The 20,391-nt window shown below is 41.9% G+C and overlaps 1 protein-coding gene across 1 annotated transcript in view; it reads right to left on the bottom strand.

The window, feature by feature from the left end:
• LOC111861758 overlaps positions 1–18,624 on the bottom strand; it is a 44,709-nt gene extending 26,085 nt beyond the window's left edge. Inside the window, exon 1 of the mRNA XM_023846590.2 lies at positions 18,343–18,624. Within this exon, the coding sequence (XP_023702358.1) occupies positions 18,343–18,620 (278 nt within the window). The 5' untranslated portion in view covers positions 18,621–18,624. The remainder of the gene's footprint in view (positions 1–18,342) is intronic.
• Positions 18,625–20,391: the final 1,767 nt, after the last annotated feature.

The following is a 20,391-nucleotide window of genomic DNA, read 5'->3' as shown; positions in this document are numbered from 1 at the left end:
CGAACTTTCTAAACAAGTGATAATAACGTAACTGGCTACAGGGAACTGAATTTTGAATTTTAAATCTTAATTTTTGACATTGGTATTTTTAACTTGTATTTTATAAGAAGAGCTTTTTAACTTATATATTTTTAACTTATATGGTATAAGAAGAACTTATACATATTATTTGAGCGTGAATCTGAACAGGATACAGGATGGAAATTAGTGGAGAAAGGAAGTGATTGCGTGTGATTGTGAAATTGTGTTCGTACACCTGATGATGACCTCCTGAGGTCGAAACATGTAGTGTGGCAGTAAATAAAAAACGTGTTGTGTGGTCGGTAGATTAACTTTAACATTCGTCTAGTACACAACAGGATGCAAGGAACAATAAAAGTTCATATTCAGGGCTCATTCCTTTTTCTAGTTTGGCGGTGAAAGCCAATACAGTGCAGTTAGCAGTGAGAATGTCAGAATCATTAAACTGGCCAAGAAATTTATCATTTTTAAGTCATCCGAACGCTTATTTATATGTTTAGAAGAACCTGCCACTGGACTAAATTAAGAGCCAGCGTAATTCACTTAACACCCTTACAACGTATTTATTTAAACTCGATTTTAATATTACCCCCCATCTATACCAAAGTTCAAAATGGCCTCTACTTTTCTGGTTTTACGATAACAAATATTATATGCATTTTTATATTTCCCACTCCAGATATGGGAGTAACATAGCCAGATTAGAGACTGGCTACGTGCTGGACGATCGAGAGGTCGGAGTTCAGGTCCTGGTAGGAACACGATTTTCCTTTTTTCCACATCATCCAGACTTGTTGTGTGCCATACCCAACTTCCTAATGGGTATCGGGGGCTCTTTCCCTGGGGGTAAAGTGGTCAGGGAGTGAAGCTGACTACTCATCTGTAACTAATGCCTAGGTGAAGAATACGTGGATCTATACATCCACTCCCCATGCATCTTCATCGCGTGGTGATAAATTAAACACAAGGAAAATTTTACTTTTTACCTTAGTGCATGCTCCACACTTTTTATTCTTCTTGATTTCATTGACTTAACGACATTAAGTTGAGAGATCAAATTATGAAGCTCGACGCTATGCAAACTTTTACATTTTCCGGTAACTTCCTGTCTCTTTTAGACCCACGTGTTGTCCTCAGTAACCCGTTGTCAGACATCCTTAATTTGTGTCCTTCCTTTCGTATTAGAAACCACGTTTATTTCGCATACAAGAGTAACAGGGGGGCCCGCAGTAGCGTAGTTGGTTGAGGCACTATGCTACAAGCCGGAAAGTCACGGGTTCGTTTCCCGATTAGGTCATTGGATTTTTCAATTGACCTAATCCTTCCAGCCGCACTATGGCCCTGGCGTCGACTCAGCCACTAACAGAATTGAGAATCAGGAATCTTCCTGGGGGGGGGGGTGAGGCCGGCGCGTAAGGCTGACAAACTTCCCCGCCATGTGTGAGCCTCGATGACTCAGAAACCTATGGGCCTCCACGCCCTGTTACAGGGTTAGCTTCACCTTTTACAGTAACAGGTTAAATTACTGTATTTATATTGTAATCGAATTTGGTTTTAAAAGGAAAAAAAAAAACAGATTCTGAACCGTATGGTAGCACGCTTTCCCTCTGTTTAATCTGTTCTTGTTTTCTTTCCACATGCGATTTTGTTTGTTACTGTCATTTCCAAATATCTAATAAGTTGCCTCAAAAATACAGAAAGAATGAAAGCTATAGAACCATTTGCCCCTGACGTTGTTACTTTTCGAACACCCTGTAATGGAGCGAAAGTATTTTAAACATTTACTTTATACGGATCAGGATGTCAGACCCAGGTTTTCCTTTTCTTTTGCAAAGTTTTCTTCGTGAAATTTCACGAATTCCACTTCTGTGCTTTATTGATCCAGGGAGGGAATTCATATATTGGTAGAGGACTGTGACATGCCATGTCCCTATGTGGTGCTGTTTCAACCCCTACCCTAGTTTCTCTCTTTCTCTTCTCAGTGCGCATTTGCTTACCATGTTCATCAACATAACATTTAAAATATTATCTCCTGCTGAAAGGAAACACTGCTTTTGCCTTACACAAGTAGAAATGATTAAGACTGTTTATTCGAAGAATAATAAAANCCCAAAAACTACTTCTACATGTACGTAACCCTTTGCTGCATTACACACTCTGTAGCCAATATGCGAAATTTTTAATGTTAAATCAAGCGTCAATATACTTTCAAGGGTAAGATATTACGTAAGTTTCCTAGGAAACGCGACAAGAAATTGTGTGGGTCTCGGAACTGGACGAATATGTTTATGGACAATCGCGCTTTACACGAGCGAGCGAAGACAGTACATGCCTTAGACAGCTCGGCTACCATGACCGGCTCACATTTTATTAAACAATCAAAATTACTATAAACAAAAACCATCTCCTTTAGGTACTAGCTAACAGAGAAATAACAGATAAGTACGGTTTCATATTTTCGTGGTTGTGAAGGTTCATATGCCGTTCTTCTGGAATATGACATCATGTAATTTGTTAAGTGCATACAGAAATTTCGGATGAACGTACTACCTCCATCTTCAGGAGTAAATTTCATGATATAGGGAGTAAATTCGTCAGAAGCTTTGGTATCCACGTCGCGTTGTCGCAACATTTATTTGTTTTTCAATTATTCTTTGTCGGATGGGACTAAGTCCCTTGTACTGCGGCCACTACTGACCTATTGTACCAGTCCCAGATGATAGGCCAGGGTGATTGCGGAGCAATTGGTGGAATGAAGATTGGCAGGGGAAACCGAAGTACTCGGAGAAAACCTGCCTCAGTCTGCTTAAGTGGGATTTGTGGTGTTCAAAGTGGCGCTGGGGCGGGTTTTCTCCGAGTACTTCGGTTTCCCCTGCCAATCTTCATTCCACCAAATTCTCCATCATTATAATCACCCGGGGGAGGTACAATAGGCCAATCAGTGGCCGCCGTGCCGAGTGGACCCAGCTAGACTCCACCCCCAACTAACAGAAAAATAACTTCTACTGATTCATGTTGATCAACTTCCGTGTCCCGATGGAAAACAAATAATTCGATGTTTATTCCCGAAGAATGTACGACGCATGTGCACGTTTTCAGCGTAATGTGGTTTGTGTTGTTTACCTGAATCTTGTTTTAGCCTCAAATGAGATTTTAAAACTCGGAAACTTCGACGCAAAAAAAGTGCATAAATTGAAATGAATGTGGATATAGAGAAGACTGAATAGAAGAGAGGTGTAAACAGGAAGAATGTAATTCATAATACGAATCGTAGAAGTCATAGAAGTCATAGAAGTGACAGGAAGTTAAGGAAGGAAATACACAGAAATAAATTGAAAATCGGAGAAAGAAATCAATAGGCACAACTTTAACGTAAGTGACTCGGTTTGTTAGAAAATGGAATATGTTGATTCACTGAAATGCGAAATGTTTCCTTTTCAAACTAACCAATCCAGATGTCCGACTAACTAACTATTTTTTTATTGCTAGTGGGGTGTGACTGAGTCCCTTGTACTGCGGCCACTTCTGGCCTGTTGTACCAGCCCCAAGATGATAGGTGAGGGTGATTGTGGAGCAATTGGTGGAATGAAGATTGACAGGGGAAGCCGAAGTACTCGGAGTAAACCTGCCACAGCGCCCCTTTGTCCACCACAAATCCCAGTTGACCAGACCCGGGATCAAACCCGGGCCGCCGCGGTGGGAAGCCAGCGACCAACCGCTTGAGCTATGGCGCGACCTAACTAACTAACTAACTAACCGAGTGACAAAGTCTAAGGAACAGAACCGTTCTTGGAAGCTAGCGACTAACCGCTTGAGCTATGGCGCGGCCTAACTAACTAACTAACCGAGTGACAAGCTCTAACGAACAGAACCGTTCTTGGGAAGCCAGCAGTCATTAAGTTACTCAATTTCTTGTTCTATGTTTCTGGAACCCTAAAATTCGCTGCCGTGTTTACAAAAGCTCGCCACTGGATACTATCCTGAGCCAGCTGAGTCTCCCCCTCATGTTTCTACAAGTCATTTTTATTATCCTACCAACTAAAACCAGGATTTCCAAGAGGTCTCTTCACTTGACTCTTTCCATCCCAAATTTCTTAATTCATGCTACATTCCCCTATATAATTATGCAATTGAGCACTATGCCATGAAGGCATAGGGGGGAGTGGAGGTATAGCTCCAACACTTTTGACCTCGGATCTAGATGGGGGTGAGAGGATGTAAGATCGACAGTTAGTCCCCTGTTCCCATTGTATAGAGGGCTGAGTGGGCCCCTAGAACCGGTCTGGACACTAAGGTGAATAGAAGTATATGAGTATCTTGCTACTGCCGGTAATCGAATCACGGGCTTTCACCCCGTAGCCTAGTCGTTATATCGACTGAGCTATCCCGTACAAATTACAATGACATCGTTATGCAGTTGTACCCCCTCCATATTCTGTTATGAAAGGCATTGATTTTATAACGAAGTTTTCGGGTGACGTAAACTCTGTAGTCGATCACACATTCTGTACGAAACACTGGTCCCTAGTTCATACTAGAACACTGTTTCCTGGCCAGGATGTTGTGACATTTGAAATGAAGTACACCTCTGTGAGTTTATCAAGGGCTCACAAAGCATGGAAACAGTAAGAGATCTTGTTCAACCCTGATTTTTTTATCTCAGTAGTTGGTGCTAACAGCATTCGTTCAACGACCTGATGTTTCGAAATCTCTTATAAAAATCAAACTCCGTGGCTTGTAGTCCGCAAGCGAACTATACCAACCGAACGACCGCCGCTTGTCGGTGAAGTTAGTACCAACTTCTGAGGATAGAGCGTGTCTCGTGGTCAGCGCAACGGATCCCCACGGCCTTTAATCTCGTTTTTCTATAGCGACGTCTCTATTTTCTTGAAATAGCTCCTCAGTTATCGTCACGAGGCTAAGTGGACCTCGTTCCAGACTTCTCACAAAATCGAACCCGGGACCTCTGGATCTGTAGCCAGGAACTCTGACCACTAAACCACAGCGTTATAGTTTCTTTAAATCTGGCTTTTAGAGTATTTATATTTATATTATTTGTATCCTTCTTCCAATATTTTGAAAAAAAAAAATAAAGAATTATGAGGTGACCTTGCTGTCTGCCTGTTTATCTGTGTCTGTATGTGTATATCCTCCGTAATAAATTTTGAACGCCTGAACCGATTTTAATAGAGCTTGACATTTACATCATGCCACTTCAAACCATCTCAAAGCATATTTAATAAATTCCACCCATTAGAAATACTAACACCGGAGCCTCTCAAATTGATGAGGTAATAAATTTAATTTTACCTGAGGGGTCTGGACCGATCTTCATGTAACTTGGTATGTATATTATGTTACCTGAGCCCATCTCAACGGCGCACTTGAGAAATCGCTCTCATCACTAACCCACCGACATTACAGCCTCTCATACTGCACAGGCAGTAAGCTTAATATTACTTGAATTCCTGGACTGGTCGTCATGAAAATTGCCCAGCTAGGACCATAGGACCATCTAATTTCAAAAATTCCTCAGATTATATATTTTTTTGCTTCATTACCTAAACCTACTAATTGCCGGTCACGGTAGCCGAGCGGTCTAACGTATGTACTGTCTTCGCTCGCTCGGAAGCCTGGATCGTGGGTGTGCTTTTTTCTGTGTTTGTGTACAGGTAGAGGCCTTGCGACGAGCTGATCACCCGCCCAAGGAGTCCTACCGAATGTATAAGATCTAGAAAAACCGAAGTGAACGGAGAAGTTCATGGAGGTAGGCCTAGGTCCACTGGGGCTTAGGAAAAAAATACCTACTAATTAATTTTGTAATTCTGATATGAAATACACACATCTTAATGAATGGAATGTGGGTTATTAGCCCTCATAATTTCTTGGTTTTATTTTTATATCTGCTGAATAATATTCCTTTTTCAGAATAGCGACTTCTAGACTTCTTTTTTAAAATATTCACTTCGAGTTGGGGGGTGGAGTCCTGCTTGGTCCGCTCGGTACGGCGGCCACTGATTGGCCTATTGTAGCCTGCTCCGGGTGATTATGATGATGGAGAATTTGGTGGAATGAAGATTGGTAGGGGAAACGGAATGACTCGGAGAAAAGCCACCTCAGCTCCACTTTGTCCACCACAAATCTCAACTGACAAGAGCCGGGATCGAACCCGGGCTGCCGGGGTGGGAAGCCAGCGACTAACCGCTGGAGTTATGGCGCGACCTTACTTCTAGACTTAATCGATTTACTTTATTTTCTTACACCCTTTGTAATTTATTTGACTATTCCAAAATGTTCCTTTACGAACTCATTTGACGTTACAGAAAGTTATGTTTATCAGTTAAAAGTACATCAACGTATGAATAGACTGACTGCACGTACACAGCTGCACAGTGACGCTCGGATACGGTCCAGCAGAGCCTTGCCGGCGATTTGTATGCTAAATCATGTTATCCACAATCATAATGTGAGAACTTTTCAATTTTGAAGATAGAGACAATATATTCCTCCGAAACGTTGGTCCCAATATTTCAGACTATAAGCTGCAATATCTCCGAACACTACAATATGAATTTTCACTACAGCAAAAACGTCGCATTGGAATTTCGAATTTTGGTTATATGCTTTGACTAGAATCAGCAAAACTGACTTCCTTATTCATTTTATGATCCAATATTACATTACTTGTCAATCTATTTTGTTTCCTAGCTTGAAAGCAATTTGTTTACGTCTGTTATAAATGACATTGTCTGCATGCAAGCTTGTGTGTCTCTCACCCACCGAGACAGTCTCCATGATATTTTTGTGTTCTACACAGACAGACGCGCGGTTTGAGGCATGAAATGTTTTCGCTCGCTCGAACACTGTGTCCGAATGCCACTCGAGGCATGGATGTTTGTCTGCTTCTATTCTGTGTTTGTGTGTAGGTAGCGGCCTTGCGGCAGGCTGATCACTCGTCCGAGGTGTCCTAACGACTGTCTAAGATTAAGAAACTGAAGTGAAACGAGGCGATTCCTGGATGTGCTATGATTCTAGTGAGAGCAACAGGAATAAAGATAGATAGATAGATAGATAGGTAGGTAGGTAGGAAGGTAGATAGGTAGATATGTAGATAGGTAGGCAGGTAGGTAGGAAGGTAGATAGGTAGGTAGATAGGTAGGTAGGAAGGTAAATAGGTAGATATGTAGGTAGGTAAGGGTAGATAAGTATATATGTAGATAGGTAGGCAGGTAGGTAAGTAGATAGGTAGGTAGGTAAGGAGGTAGATAGGTAGATAGATAGNGATAGATAGACAGACATAGGGAGACTTAGAATTCGCTTCTTCTGTCAGCGGCGCCCTATGTGGAGTCCTTAAAATCATACAACCTCATAAATCCAAGTTAAATCATGTGGAGTCTCTTTCTAGTATGAAAGACGAGAACGAGTTCCCTAATGTCGTTTAGAATAAAAATAAGTCAGTTCTTACCTCACAGAAAATACACGAAGTCTCAGTTACAAGGTCCAATTGGTTAAATCTGTTTAGAGAAGGAAGCGCTGCTTAATCTCGCAGTTCAATACACAAAAACAAACTCCGTGATTTTAGTCCGCAAGCGAATTATACCGACCGAGCGACCGCCGCTTGTCGGCGAATTTTATTGGCAACTTTTGCGGATAGAGGATGTCACGTGGTCAGCGCAACGAGTCACCATGGACGTTAATTTCGGTTTTCTAGACCGGAGCCTCTATTCTTTGAAATAACTCCTGAATTGTCATCACGAGGCTGAATGGACCCCGTTCCAGACCCTCTACTTCTCAGAAAAAAATCTGGTAGCGCCGGGAATCGAACCTGGACCTCTGGATCAGTAGTCAGAAACTCTGACCACTAGACTACAGAGGGGATCCAGTTCAATACACGCTGAAGACAGAATTAAATTTTATAATGTTGTGGCGTGTCGCCTAAGATCCAGAAAAATTGAGTCAAAGCTGGCGCCCACTGTTAGGCAATGGTTTGGTATCCACAGTTCCATAGCGTTGTTGGGATGAAGCAGGTTGAAGCAACAACGCATGAACAGGAGACGTTATCACGCAAGTGAAGTTCTCTCGCCACCCAACCGCTGGAGACCGGTGCATCGCAATACGCGAAACAGGAAACATTCAGGGCGGTGTCTGCTACTCGGGACACCAAGAACTTACCTCAGGGAGACTACACCAGATATAACCAGATCAGATACGAGGTGATCGGAGTTTCACCTGTATGGAGGTGGGCTCGAATACCTCCACCGTGACCCTGGGAATCGTAGGAGGCGACGAAAAGGGAAGTCTCAAAAGTGAGACAGTAAAATATGGTCGCGAGTCCCAAGGGACACGGACCCGAGAAAAATTGTGCTGGCAAGGACCAGCAGCATATACAAAATACAGACCCGTCCTCTCGTCAGAGAGGATACAAGACAGATACAAGACCGTAAATGCCAAACGCTAATAAATATCTGGTCATGAGCCGCAGCTGGGGCTCGACACCAAGACTTACTGACTGACTGACCGTCAGTCGCAATGTGAGTTTGACTTTGATTTTGGTATCAGATCAGACCGGAGCGGAGGTAACCGGAAGTTGGACAGGATCAGAACAGAATCAAGAGGAGAATCCGACAGAGTGTGTAGAGTGTGTCCATTGTTCGTAATGTGGTTCTGTATGGGTGTGAAACTTGGTCTCTGACATTAATGGAGGAACATGGACTGAAGGTGTTTGAGAACAGGGTGTTGAGGAGAATATTTGGACCGAAGAGGGATGAAGTGACAGGAGGTTGGAGAAAACAGCATAATGAGGAGCTTCATAGCTTGTACTGTTCTCCAAGTATAATTAGAATGATCAAGTCAAGGAGGATGAGGTGGGCAGGGCATTTAGCACGAATGGGGGAGACGACGAATGCGTATTGGATATTGGTGGGAAAGCCAAAAGGAAAGAGACCACTGGGAAGACCAAGGCGTAGGTGGGTGGACAATATTAAAATGGATCTTAGGTCTCTAGGAGACCTCTGAGCTAAATTTAGGCAATTTCCTGCCCAAGTAGTTTCCAATACCTCCGGTAGATGGGGAAGCTTAGGTACCACTGCCAGAGGAAGGGCGACCTCACTGACAGAAAGGGACTAGCTATTAGATACCACTGCCAGTAGAAAGGGAACGATAGCAAGCACCAGTACCGGTAGGGTATGGAGAGAGTAGAAATTCAAAAGGGGACGCACAATAGATGAAACTGGTCGCAGTGCATGGGGTAACCCACCCCCTCAATACTGAATAACTGAATAGAGAAATAGGATGGGATGGGATGGATTGGATAGATCTGGCTCAGGATAGGGACCAGTGGAGGGCTGTTGTGAACACGGTAATGAATTTCAGGTTCCATAAAATGCTGGGAAGTTCTTGAGTAGCTGCTGAATTGGCGGCTCCTCCAGAAGGGCTCAGCTCCATAAGTAAGTAAGTAAGTAAGCCTTCAAATTAGTCCATGATGCCTTCCTTGGACATTCTACCAATTCGTTATTTACAATCATCCTATCATTCAGTGCTATAAAACCTGAGGCATTGAAAACTTCTTTAAATAATGCATAAATACATAAGGTATATCTTTCCAATGTAAATTTTCTCTATGATTTCAGTGGTTTAACCATTCAGATAGGAAATCTCTGGTTATTCTGTATCTCTTGTGCTAAAGAAAACCTCGATTTTGTCCACGACAGTCATTCGTTTCGTGTGTGACTTCTCTTTACGACTCTGTGAGTAACCAGAACGTAGTAAAAAATTAGGATTGCTGATGAATGACGCATTGATAACGATTTTTAAAAACTGGTCTAATCTGGCAACCATCCTGGAATTTACCGAGAGGGACAATTCTCAGAATAGCTTATGTCCTGGGCGAGATTGTACCAATCTTCTCTCGAATTCAAATCTAGAACATTACAGCTATGCCAACACGTTCGGGTTTTTGTTTGTTTATAAGAATGAACATGAGTATTTCTCTAAACATCGTTAATTGATTTGTCATTGTCATGGAAACGAACATTGTAGTAATGGAATTTTTAAATACTGATTGGATGCATTTCTGACATCAGTGTGGTAGCTATGACGGATCAGTTTCAGTCGCATAGGCATCGGTTTCATATGGCTATCTACCCGCCATCTCGATTGTACTGAGAGAATTACGAAGTACCTAGCTCGATCGGTAATGTGACAGACTGCATCACTCATTGGCAGTCTAAGGCAATAGGTAGACATTATTTCGTATTGCGACCTTGGTCATACAATGAGCTGGTTATATAGAAATGGGATATAAAGACTTTAAGCCTATATGGATCCTTGTCATGTAGTGCCCAAGTAACCATTGTGTTATCCTACAGAAAATTATAGTAAAATATACGTAAAACTCTCCCTATAATTAACTAATTAAAAACTACGCCATGAAGAGGTATGGAGAAGTGGATATATTGATCTACGTATTCTTTATCTTAGAACTAGTCGGTGAGTGGTCAGCTTCACGCCCCGATCGCTTTACCCCCGGTGCCTATTAGATAGGTTGCTGGGTGGACGACGTGGAGATGAGAAAATTCTTGCTCCTACAGGGACTCGAACTCCTGTCGTTCTGCCATCCAGCCCGTAGCCAGTCGCTCTAGTCAACTGCGCTTTCCCGCTTCACAGGTATTGAAAGTACTGTTGATAATTCAAACTTTCAGAACTTTGGGTTTGTTATGCTAGTATACTTATTTCCAACTCACTTCCCAAAGATCTTGCCATTTCTCAATGTCTTGTAGACATTGACTTTTGGACTTTCTGTTTCCTGGACTACAGATCATTGCTTTGATGACATCGCATTGTCCCTTTACACCTACCATTTTTGGCGAGATCGCAACTAAAAGTTGAAAATGCGTCCTTTAACTACAACGTATATAAGTATGTGTGTGTGTGTGTGTGTTAATATTTTTATTTTTTTTAATTCTCTTAGTTGGGGGTGGAGTCCAACTGGGTCCACTAGGCACGGCGGCCACAGATTGTCCTATTGTAGCCTGCCCCGGGTGATTATGATGATGGAGAATTTGGTGGAATGAAGATTGGAAGGGGAAACCGAAGTACTGGGAGAAAACCCGTCCCAGCGCCACTTTGTCAGCCACAAATTCCACTTCACCAGTCCGGGATCGAACCCGGGTCGCCGCGGTGGGAAGCCAGCTATGGGGCAGCCTTATATATATGTCAGTCCTCGCCACGTGTAAGGAAACGATAAATTAAATGTATTTGCATGAAGTTTAACATAAGAGAGTTCAGTAGAATTTCTTTTGGACAGGAGGAATTGTTATGCTGTGCGTACATTTTCTAACTATGTAAGATCTGAGATTTTCACGGCGGTGACTATGAAGAGAGCAGACTTCTGGAATGTGACACCGTGTAGTTGTGGTGTTAACTAACGTTTCGGAGGAACGTATCACCTCCATCTTCAGGGTAGAAGGAAACGTAAGAAATCCGCAAGCCAAGAGACCTTGAGAACCGGTTCTTCCGAAACGTCGGTTAACACCACATCTTCACGGTGCCACATCCCAGAAGACTGCTTTCTTCATTTTCTAACTAGTCTTATTTCCAACATCGACATTATATAACTGTAATATTTAGCAAAACGTGAGTTCCGGTAGTTAACAAGAGGCTGTGTAAGACTTCAGTTCCTTGGCGTTGAGTGACGATCATTACTGTGTTACTGCACTTAAATATGTCTGTCACGTCACGTGACAGAATGGGAAGTAGAGCAGCGTTTTAATAACTATAAAAACGTCCTCTTTCTTCTAGGGAGCGGCTGAGCTAGGGGCTCATTTATCTCATCTTTGACAAGCGGTTAAGTTCTCGCTGTAGGTGGCTAGACATTTGAACCTTTCCACAAAATAAGGGGTATTAGCAGCTGTCTTGTACTGATGGAAGACCGTGCAGAGAATAGCTTCTAATTTACACTTTACTAGAAAAAAATTGTATTTCTTTGTCAGGTATATAGTTGCTTTCCTCGCTAGTACCAGAATATCTAGCAGCTAAAATTTTAAAGAAGGCATAACACTCAGACAAAGAAATTAAAATACTGAGATGTCTATATCCATTGCTAGGCAACGACTCGGTAAACACATTCCAGCTAGGCGTAGAGGGCGCAACAGAAGGATGTTTATTGCTAGGTAACGGACCAGTAAACACACCTCCTTTGCAATATAGGCTGTGTTTTCTGCGTGGTCCGTGCAAAGTTGTTATAAAGAAGTTTTCGGCTACATAGATAAATATAGAACAAAGTCGAATTTCGTGACTCCAGCCTGCCGGGACATGAGCAGAGGAATTGAATTGAGTTGGCAGAAGTAGAATAACGGTAAGAAAGAAACTGGACTATGAAAAGAATACTTCATGTGTGATTTGAAGTTACAATGACATTGTGATAAATCCGTTGCCAGGATACGACTAGTGAAGACTGAGAACGCAACTGCATGTGTAACGGTGAACTGTATAGTGTGTAATTCAGTGATAGCGTTGTATTGTATATAGTCCCGAGTTTTATGAATGTATAAGGTGCAATAAATCCAATCTCCCAATCAAAACCCCGTCTTATAAGTCACCCCCACAATTGACAATATAATCACGTAATTTAGAAAATAGACTACGAGGGACACTTTGAATTGCATCCGAAAACTCTACTGCAAAACTTTAATAACCGTGATCAGCATACTTACTGGCAAGGGTACGGAGTAATTTTCATATATTTTGGTGTTCTCTGTTGGGTCCGCGGTAATAATGGACTACACAAGGAAAAAAGTTACAATCTTAATATGTATTAGGTAACTAACTGAACATGACGTAGTGTCGTGTAGTCTGACAGACTCCAATCGACATTTCGTTTGTGAGTAATGTCTCAGTTTTCAGGGTCGAAACATATGGCTCACTCATTTCTTCATTGGGATTTCATTTCGAGCCTAAATATGGAGCCTGTAATTTCTCCTAAAACGTCGGTGAACTTCCACCAGTCTAGACGGTGTCACATCACATATGTCACCGTCTTGAGAAGCCCAGATCTCACTAAAGTAACAGAAGTTTCAACACCACTAATTCTATATTCGATCAAATAAATTATTGAGTCTATTATACCATCTCTAATCCTCGCAACCAGCCTACAGTCTATCTTAATGTTAATTCCGTTTCATCCACGAGCATTTCAGTGGACAGTCTCCGAGATACTTGCCTTCGAGTTTCTGTATGAACAAGAGGAAAGAGCCCCAGTAAACACTTGAAAAGAGTGTGGGTGTGTTCCAGGGCCCTTATACACTCGGTGAAAACAGAAACAATCCCTGTCCCAACTCGGGAATGAACTCTGCCTTCAGCCTGTCATGTCAGTTACGTTACCAGAGTCAATAAGTTCGTGGACTGACCGCAAAGTGTTGTTGCAGTGCACTATTACGGATAGGTTGAGGCACGATATGATGTCCTGTTAGTTCATCTCTCGTCACAGCAAGAGGCATTTGTGTGCAAACAGTGTAAGCAGAACTACTGCCTCTATTGTGAACTGCAGTTAAATGCAAGTGGCAAATATCATGTTCTGCCAGAAACTAGGCAAATCCCCTAGCAAAACACTTGGCGAAGGTAGAATTGGCTGTTGCTACACGACAACGCCCCTGCTTATCGCTCTGTTCTTGCCCAAGAGGAACTGGCAAGGCAACAGGTCACCGTTTTGCCACACCCTCCGTACTCACCTGATCTCACACCATGCGATTTCTTTCTCTTTCGCCGCCTGAAAGCAAAGCTACGTGGCCGTAGCTTTCAGTCGTCCGAGGAGTCGTCAATGCCACAAGAGACGCCGTACGGGAATTTCCCACCAATATGTTTCAGCAATGTTTTCGGCAGCTATATCAACGTAGGCAGACTTGCATAGTGGCCAACGGCAACTATTTTGAGGGCCGATGTGGATCTGTGTAAGTGTATGTGAATACCTTGTAATATGATGCGATAAAACCACATTCCACGAACTTAATGACTCTACCACGTACTAATCCTACTTCGGGTATATTGCTGAGTTCCTAATATCATTAAATAAATTTACAGTACTCTGATAAATTCTATTCTTATTGTCACGTGGAGGGGGTTTGCGAGTGACTTATAAGACGGGTTTTGAATTGGACGATTGGATTTATTTACACCTTATACACACAACTCGGAACTACAGGTAATTACAGCGCTATCGCTGTTCTACACACTTTACAGTTCACTGTTACACACGCACTAGGACACTCAGTCTTCACTAGTCGTATCCTGGCAACGGTTTTATAACAGTTTCTCTGTCATTTCAAATCACACATGAAGTCTTCTTTCCAGAACCTACTTCCCTTCTTGCCATTATTCTGCAGATGCCAACTCAAATCAATTCGAAGTTCAGATCCCGGCAGGCTGGCATTCATAAACTCGACTCTTCACTCTACTATATTAATCTATGCTGTCGAGCATTTTTGTAACCACACGGAAAACACGGCCACTACTGTTAAGAAGGAACATTTACTTATCCGTTGCTTAGTAATGGATGTCCTATTGTGCGCATTGGTTTTCACGGGAATATGTTTACCGAGTCTTTGCCTAGCAGTGGATGTGTGCGTCACAGTATTTTATTCATGGTTTATTTAACGACGTTACCAATAGCTTACACTATTGGTTGGACGAAAAATGGTAGTTGGAAGGATAAGTAAGGAGCTACTAAAATGAATGATTTGAAACATTCAAATACCAAAACCTCTTAAATTTATGCCACTCTAATTTATCATTAAGCTTCAGCGGACATCTTTGTATTAACACACTGTCAAATACTGCTTTCAATATCTGCTTGTCGGATATTCTGCCAGCTCAAGGGCAGATTCTTAATTTTAGTGAGACGGAACTCTTCGAGTGACGTCACAACGACCCAAGAGGTCTGTCTCTTAGTAATGATGATCTATTGAAAGGTTACAAATTACAATCAACAGCTAAAAGGAAAATATATCGATTGCTTTCCCACTTTTACCTGCCCTTGCTGAGTCTCCATTGTGTATAGCATGGTACCATTGGTGTTATTTCTCAGAAACAGAACAAATTGAAAATACTCCAGCATGAGAATCTAGTAAAGCATGTCCCTATCCAATCACTCACCACTATACAGTTTATTCAAGCACAAGAGACCTGGCGTTATTCGCTCTTAACAATAGCCATAGTCGCTATTTTTAATTTTCATTAATGATGCAAAGTGAGCATGCGAAAAGTTTGCAGTAATATTTACGCATCACTTTAATTGTTGAGGCTATTGCACGTATTCGCATTCCTACGGAGCAAATGTCATAATAATTTCTAATGTTATAGACCCGTAACAAGAAACACGAAACGGAAATATTACATTATATATAAACTCCTCGTGGAGAAGGGATCTAATCAAAGTCAGAGTCACATTGCGACTGATGGTCAGTCAGTCTGTCTTGGTGTCGAGCCCCGACTGGGGCTCATGACCAGATTTTTTCTTTATATGAAAGTTACTGTCCTGTTCATTTGGGGCCGGATTAGGTTCAAACAATATAGCCTCCGCACTGACCACTCAGAAAACAGCCTATATTGTTCGAACGTATTTACCGAGGGATCGCATAGCAACGGTCACGGAACCGACCCCATAGAAAACGCCACACCCCCATTGTTGCCTTGCGTGTATTCGGTCGGTCAGCTACCTAGCAATGCTCCCCACATGGACAGTACAGTAACTTTCATCTAAAAAGAAACATCTGGTCATGAGCCCCAGCCGGAACTCGATGCCAAGACAGAAAAACTGACTAACCGCCAGTCGCAATGTGACTTTGACTTTGACTTGACTTGACTAGCAGTGCTGTGTCCATCCACGTTACAATATTATCTACCTGTAGACTACGCGTCATATTCGTCAAGTCACAGCGACAGGAGCAATGCAGCTTGCACAGATCGAGTCCAGACGGTCTCTAGATGCCGCCGGCTGCTGCAGTGACGTGGCTGAGGCGACACTGCCATAAATCCGCCGTTTGGGTTTCATTTCTTTCATATTTCATATTCCTCTTTTTGTAATCCTGTATTTAAGCATCCTATGCCGGCGATTTTGCTTAGTGGGGGGGTGGAATCCAACTGGGTCCACTCGGCACGGCGGCCACAGATTGGCCTACTGTAGCCTGCCCCGGGTGATTATGATGATGGAATGAAGATTGACAGGGGAAACCGAAGTACTCGGAGAAATCTACCCCAGCGCCAATTTGTCCACCACAGATCCTACTTGACCAGACCCGGGATCGAACCCGGGCCGCCGCGGTGAGAAGCCAGTGACTAACCGCTTGAGCTATGGCGCGGCCCTCTATGTCGGGGATAGTTTAACTACCCGTATGGTCACCCATACCGGAAAGGTCAAAGGGTAAGGTCCAGACTAAGAGAGATACCCCGGTCCTCCATGTTGGGGGTTGGACATGGGGCTACAACCTCATCCTATAAAAAGAATTTTGTTCAGAAACCTAACAGCCAGCCTCGGGTCATCATGCGTGGGTCCATTCCTATGGCAGCAGGTATTGGTTGTGGAGACTGGTTGTAGAGGAGGCCAAGGCTCACCCAGGGCTGTAGCGCCGAGTGGTAGGTATTTAAGAATCCTGTTTCATTACTAAATCTAAAATTGTTTTATGTACTGCACAGTCCCATTTTGTTTTTTCATTAGAGAATTTTTGTGATTTCAATTTTTTAGTTCAGTTAATTTCCTTCGAAATTTGCGGAAGCAAATTGTCCCTGTAGTTATAGACCATAATTGCTACTCTTCGACGAATGGCGTTAGGGCTATCATATAAAATGAGAATGGGACGCACTTGACACGAATCACGTACGGTACAGATAAAAATTGTTACAAAAATTTTCTTCAGAAAAAAATAATTATAAGACCATTTGGAAGATGTAGATCAAAATGGATTAGAAAGGGTAGAGGGTGTCCGGATCGTAATTTTAATTCGAGATTTTCCAAATCCGAATTAGGAAAGATATCGAATAGACAACGACAATCGCTGAGATATTCGAAGATGTATTACTAAATAATGCTAATATATATTACTTAAGATACTGTGACATGTCGCCTGAAAGCCGAAATAGTGTAGCAAGAGAGAAAGTCCGTTGCTAACTAACGGCTCGTTAAGCACACGTCCCCGCAGCAATGAAAAGACGCGAAAGTCCATTGCTGGGCAATGAATGGTGACTTATATTCTGTTCGCCCCGAAGTTATGAAATAATTAGTTCAGTTCATTCGAGAGAATGAGCAGTGATTCTTTGTTCTTCCTTCATCACAGCAGATAGAAGACACTTGTGCAGGTTTTCTCCGAGTACTTCAGTTTCCCCTGCCAATCTTCATTCCACCAATTGCTCCACAATCACCCACACCTATCATCTGGGGCTGGTACAATAGGCCAGAAGTGGCCGCAGCGCCACTTTGTGAACCAATAATCCCACTTGACCACACCCGGGATCGAACCCGGGCCGCCGCGGTGGGAAGCCAGCGACTAAGCGCTTGGGCTATGGCGCGGCCTTGCGTTTCTCATACTGAGATCCGATTCGGCTATCCGTTAGGCTCTTCACTGAATAAGATACCGTGCTGGATACAGCTCTAAATCTTTAGTTAAAGTGACGCAACAAGGAACTATGTTAAGTACGGGCTCATGTGTAATGTACATTCGAGATAAACAAGTCCTTCAGCTGCTGGGTGCATTACTACGTTGTAGCCTGAAAACTTTCTAAATGATATCGAAATTTTCAATTCTGACCTCCAGGAAATACATCGTATTTCCGTTATAAGAGTCAAACTGGTTAAAAGTCTCTAGAGAAATAATCGTTGTTTAATCGTAAAATAGTACAAGAAAACAGAAATACTTTTTGTAGGCAGAATATAGGGTCTTTAGCGTTAATAGTCATTGTGCTTCAGATGGTTAATCAGTGCGCAGGAGAAGATTAAGGTGGGAAAAGACACGTGCATCAGTTCAGATTGGTGTGGAGAAAAAAGCATCCTCACATTTTAACAGCAACAAAATTTGCTATGGCTTTTTCAAAATTCTTTTTTTATTATTATTATGAATGTAGTGTTCTTAATCAAACTTTCTTTCACCTTTTTTGAAAGTGTTTTTTAAAAAAATCTTTTGAAAATATCTCATATACCGTTAACTCCATGCTAAAGCGGCAGGATGTGTTATGTCCTGTGTAAGTGCTGTAAACTTCCTTATAGACAGAATTGTCGGAAGGCGAAGGCAATTGAATTACAAAATTAGTGCAATGGCAGAATAAATGCATTCTCACCTGGACGGCCCACGATGCGAAGTGGACTTTACATTTTTGCGTAACTTCTTTTTCTTTTCTTTGGGGAGATCTTCAGTTCCTGCCAGAGTTGGAGTAGTGCCCTCAGTACTTCTGCTTTTGTCGTCACTTCTTGCAGGAGGATCTATTTTAGCGGAAGTCTTTATGGATTCTAACCATTCCTCTAACTCGTCCAGTAAGTCACGAGGCGATTTTCTCCATTCCCTGGCCACTAAGAGGTCAAGGGTCATCCACATCGCACGCACGTGGCTCGAGGACATCACTGCTTCAGGTGAATATAAAGGATGGAGCTAGGGAAATTATATGGTAGCCTCGAACCCAGAATATGTACCCCGAAATTATAAATGAAGGAAGTGAAAATTGTTATATGATTCTACGCGCAATTCTAACTTTTATTTAAATTTAACAAAATTCGTCAAAATTGTATTTCTATAGAGTGAAGAATGTATTTGTAAGATAATCTGTAAAATATACAATTATGAAATTGTTATGTTCAATCAGGATTCATAAAAGGAAACTACTTTTATATAAAAATGAAATCCTTATTTTTATTTTAATGTTGATGAATTTCATAAACGAATACGAAACGTCTAAAGTAGGAAGCGATTATAAATTATGTTTGAAGTTAATTCCATGCAGAGTAATAAGCACCAGGTATAGTAGCAGAGGTTTTCTAAATGCGCACTTAGGAGCAGTTCAGATAGGAGAGAACCTGGATGTAAAATTTGTTTACTTTGGTAACTGATGACACAGGATGAAGATATAGATGCATGAAATTATAAATAAAAGTAATGATAGGGCTACTAAAAATTTACTTTTATAAAAAATAAATGTTACGACGTTTCTGAAATCACCCTACGATACTTTTTTGTGATTAATGAAAAATAATTTTCTATATATGAATAAATTACATTTAATAATATTTAGAATAAATATTCTTAAATTATAATTATGTTGAATAAAAAATATTAAATATTTCGGTAAGGAAATAGAAGGAGAGGAACTAGGCTTTATGACAGAACGTTCAGAGGCACAACATAAACATCCACTGAGTAGAAAATGTATACATTTTGTTGAGTAAACATTCTTGCAGAACAAGTCTCAGTATGTAATTTGACACTTGCAGATGAATAGTTAGCACTCCCAGTCTGTAATGTATCACAGCTCGTTGTCACAGGCAACAAGAGAAGTACACTTCCGTCGTCTGCCGCGTCTCTCGCTTTGCATGTTGATGTAGCGAGTGTTGGTATGAGGGAGCTGTCCAACCTTGCGCTCCTGGTCTGCAGTCCCCTCCACCTCACCGCTGTTCACCATTCGTTTGCTCTGTTGCTTCTAAACTTTCTCGGAGTTTAATTTTATTTTCGAGTCAATTGAAATTCGTGACGGTATGAAAACACTACAACCGAACAACTCTTGTGATGCAGTAAGACTGATGAAGCTACGTGTGCTGTTTTATATTTAAAATGAAGAGGCTGTTACAGGTTTCATGCTCTCTAGGCACGTACTGTCTTCGACTACTTGAATACAAGGCTACATGCGTGTTCTCCTTTCTTTGTGCTTCCTGCATTGGTACAGAATTTGTGATAGGCCGATCCCCCGTGAAAGCATTCATATTAAATTTCAGAAATTCATTCTAATTTAACCAGAAACAATGGCCTGATCTATAAACGCTAAAGAAAAAAATAAAAATCAATTCAGTAGACGTTTGGCGCCAGGCTGTCTACATTAAACACCAACAGTATAAATTAATTTCGCAGCGGTAGTAGCACAGTCGTCGGTCACGGTCTAAGGCATGTACTGTCTTCGCTCGCTTGGAACCCGGGATCGTGGGTTCGAAACCCACTCAGGGCATGGAAGTTTAGTTTGTGTGTGTGCGTTTTTCTGTGTTTGTGTACAGGTAGAGGTCTTGCGACGAGCTGATCACCCGCCCAAACGTCCTACCGTATGTGTAAGATCTAGAAAAACCCGAAGTGAACGGAGAAGTTCATGGAGGTAGGCCTAGGCCCACTGGGGCTGTAGTGCCAAGGGAAA

This window comes from Cryptotermes secundus, unplaced genomic scaffold, assembly GCF_002891405.2.
Source record: "Cryptotermes secundus unplaced genomic scaffold, Csec_1.0 scaffold345, whole genome shotgun sequence".
NCBI lineage: Eukaryota > Metazoa > Arthropoda > Insecta > Blattodea > Kalotermitidae > Cryptotermes > Cryptotermes secundus.
Note: the sequence above shows the minus strand (reverse complement) of the source record. Positions and strands in the feature narration are given on the sequence as shown.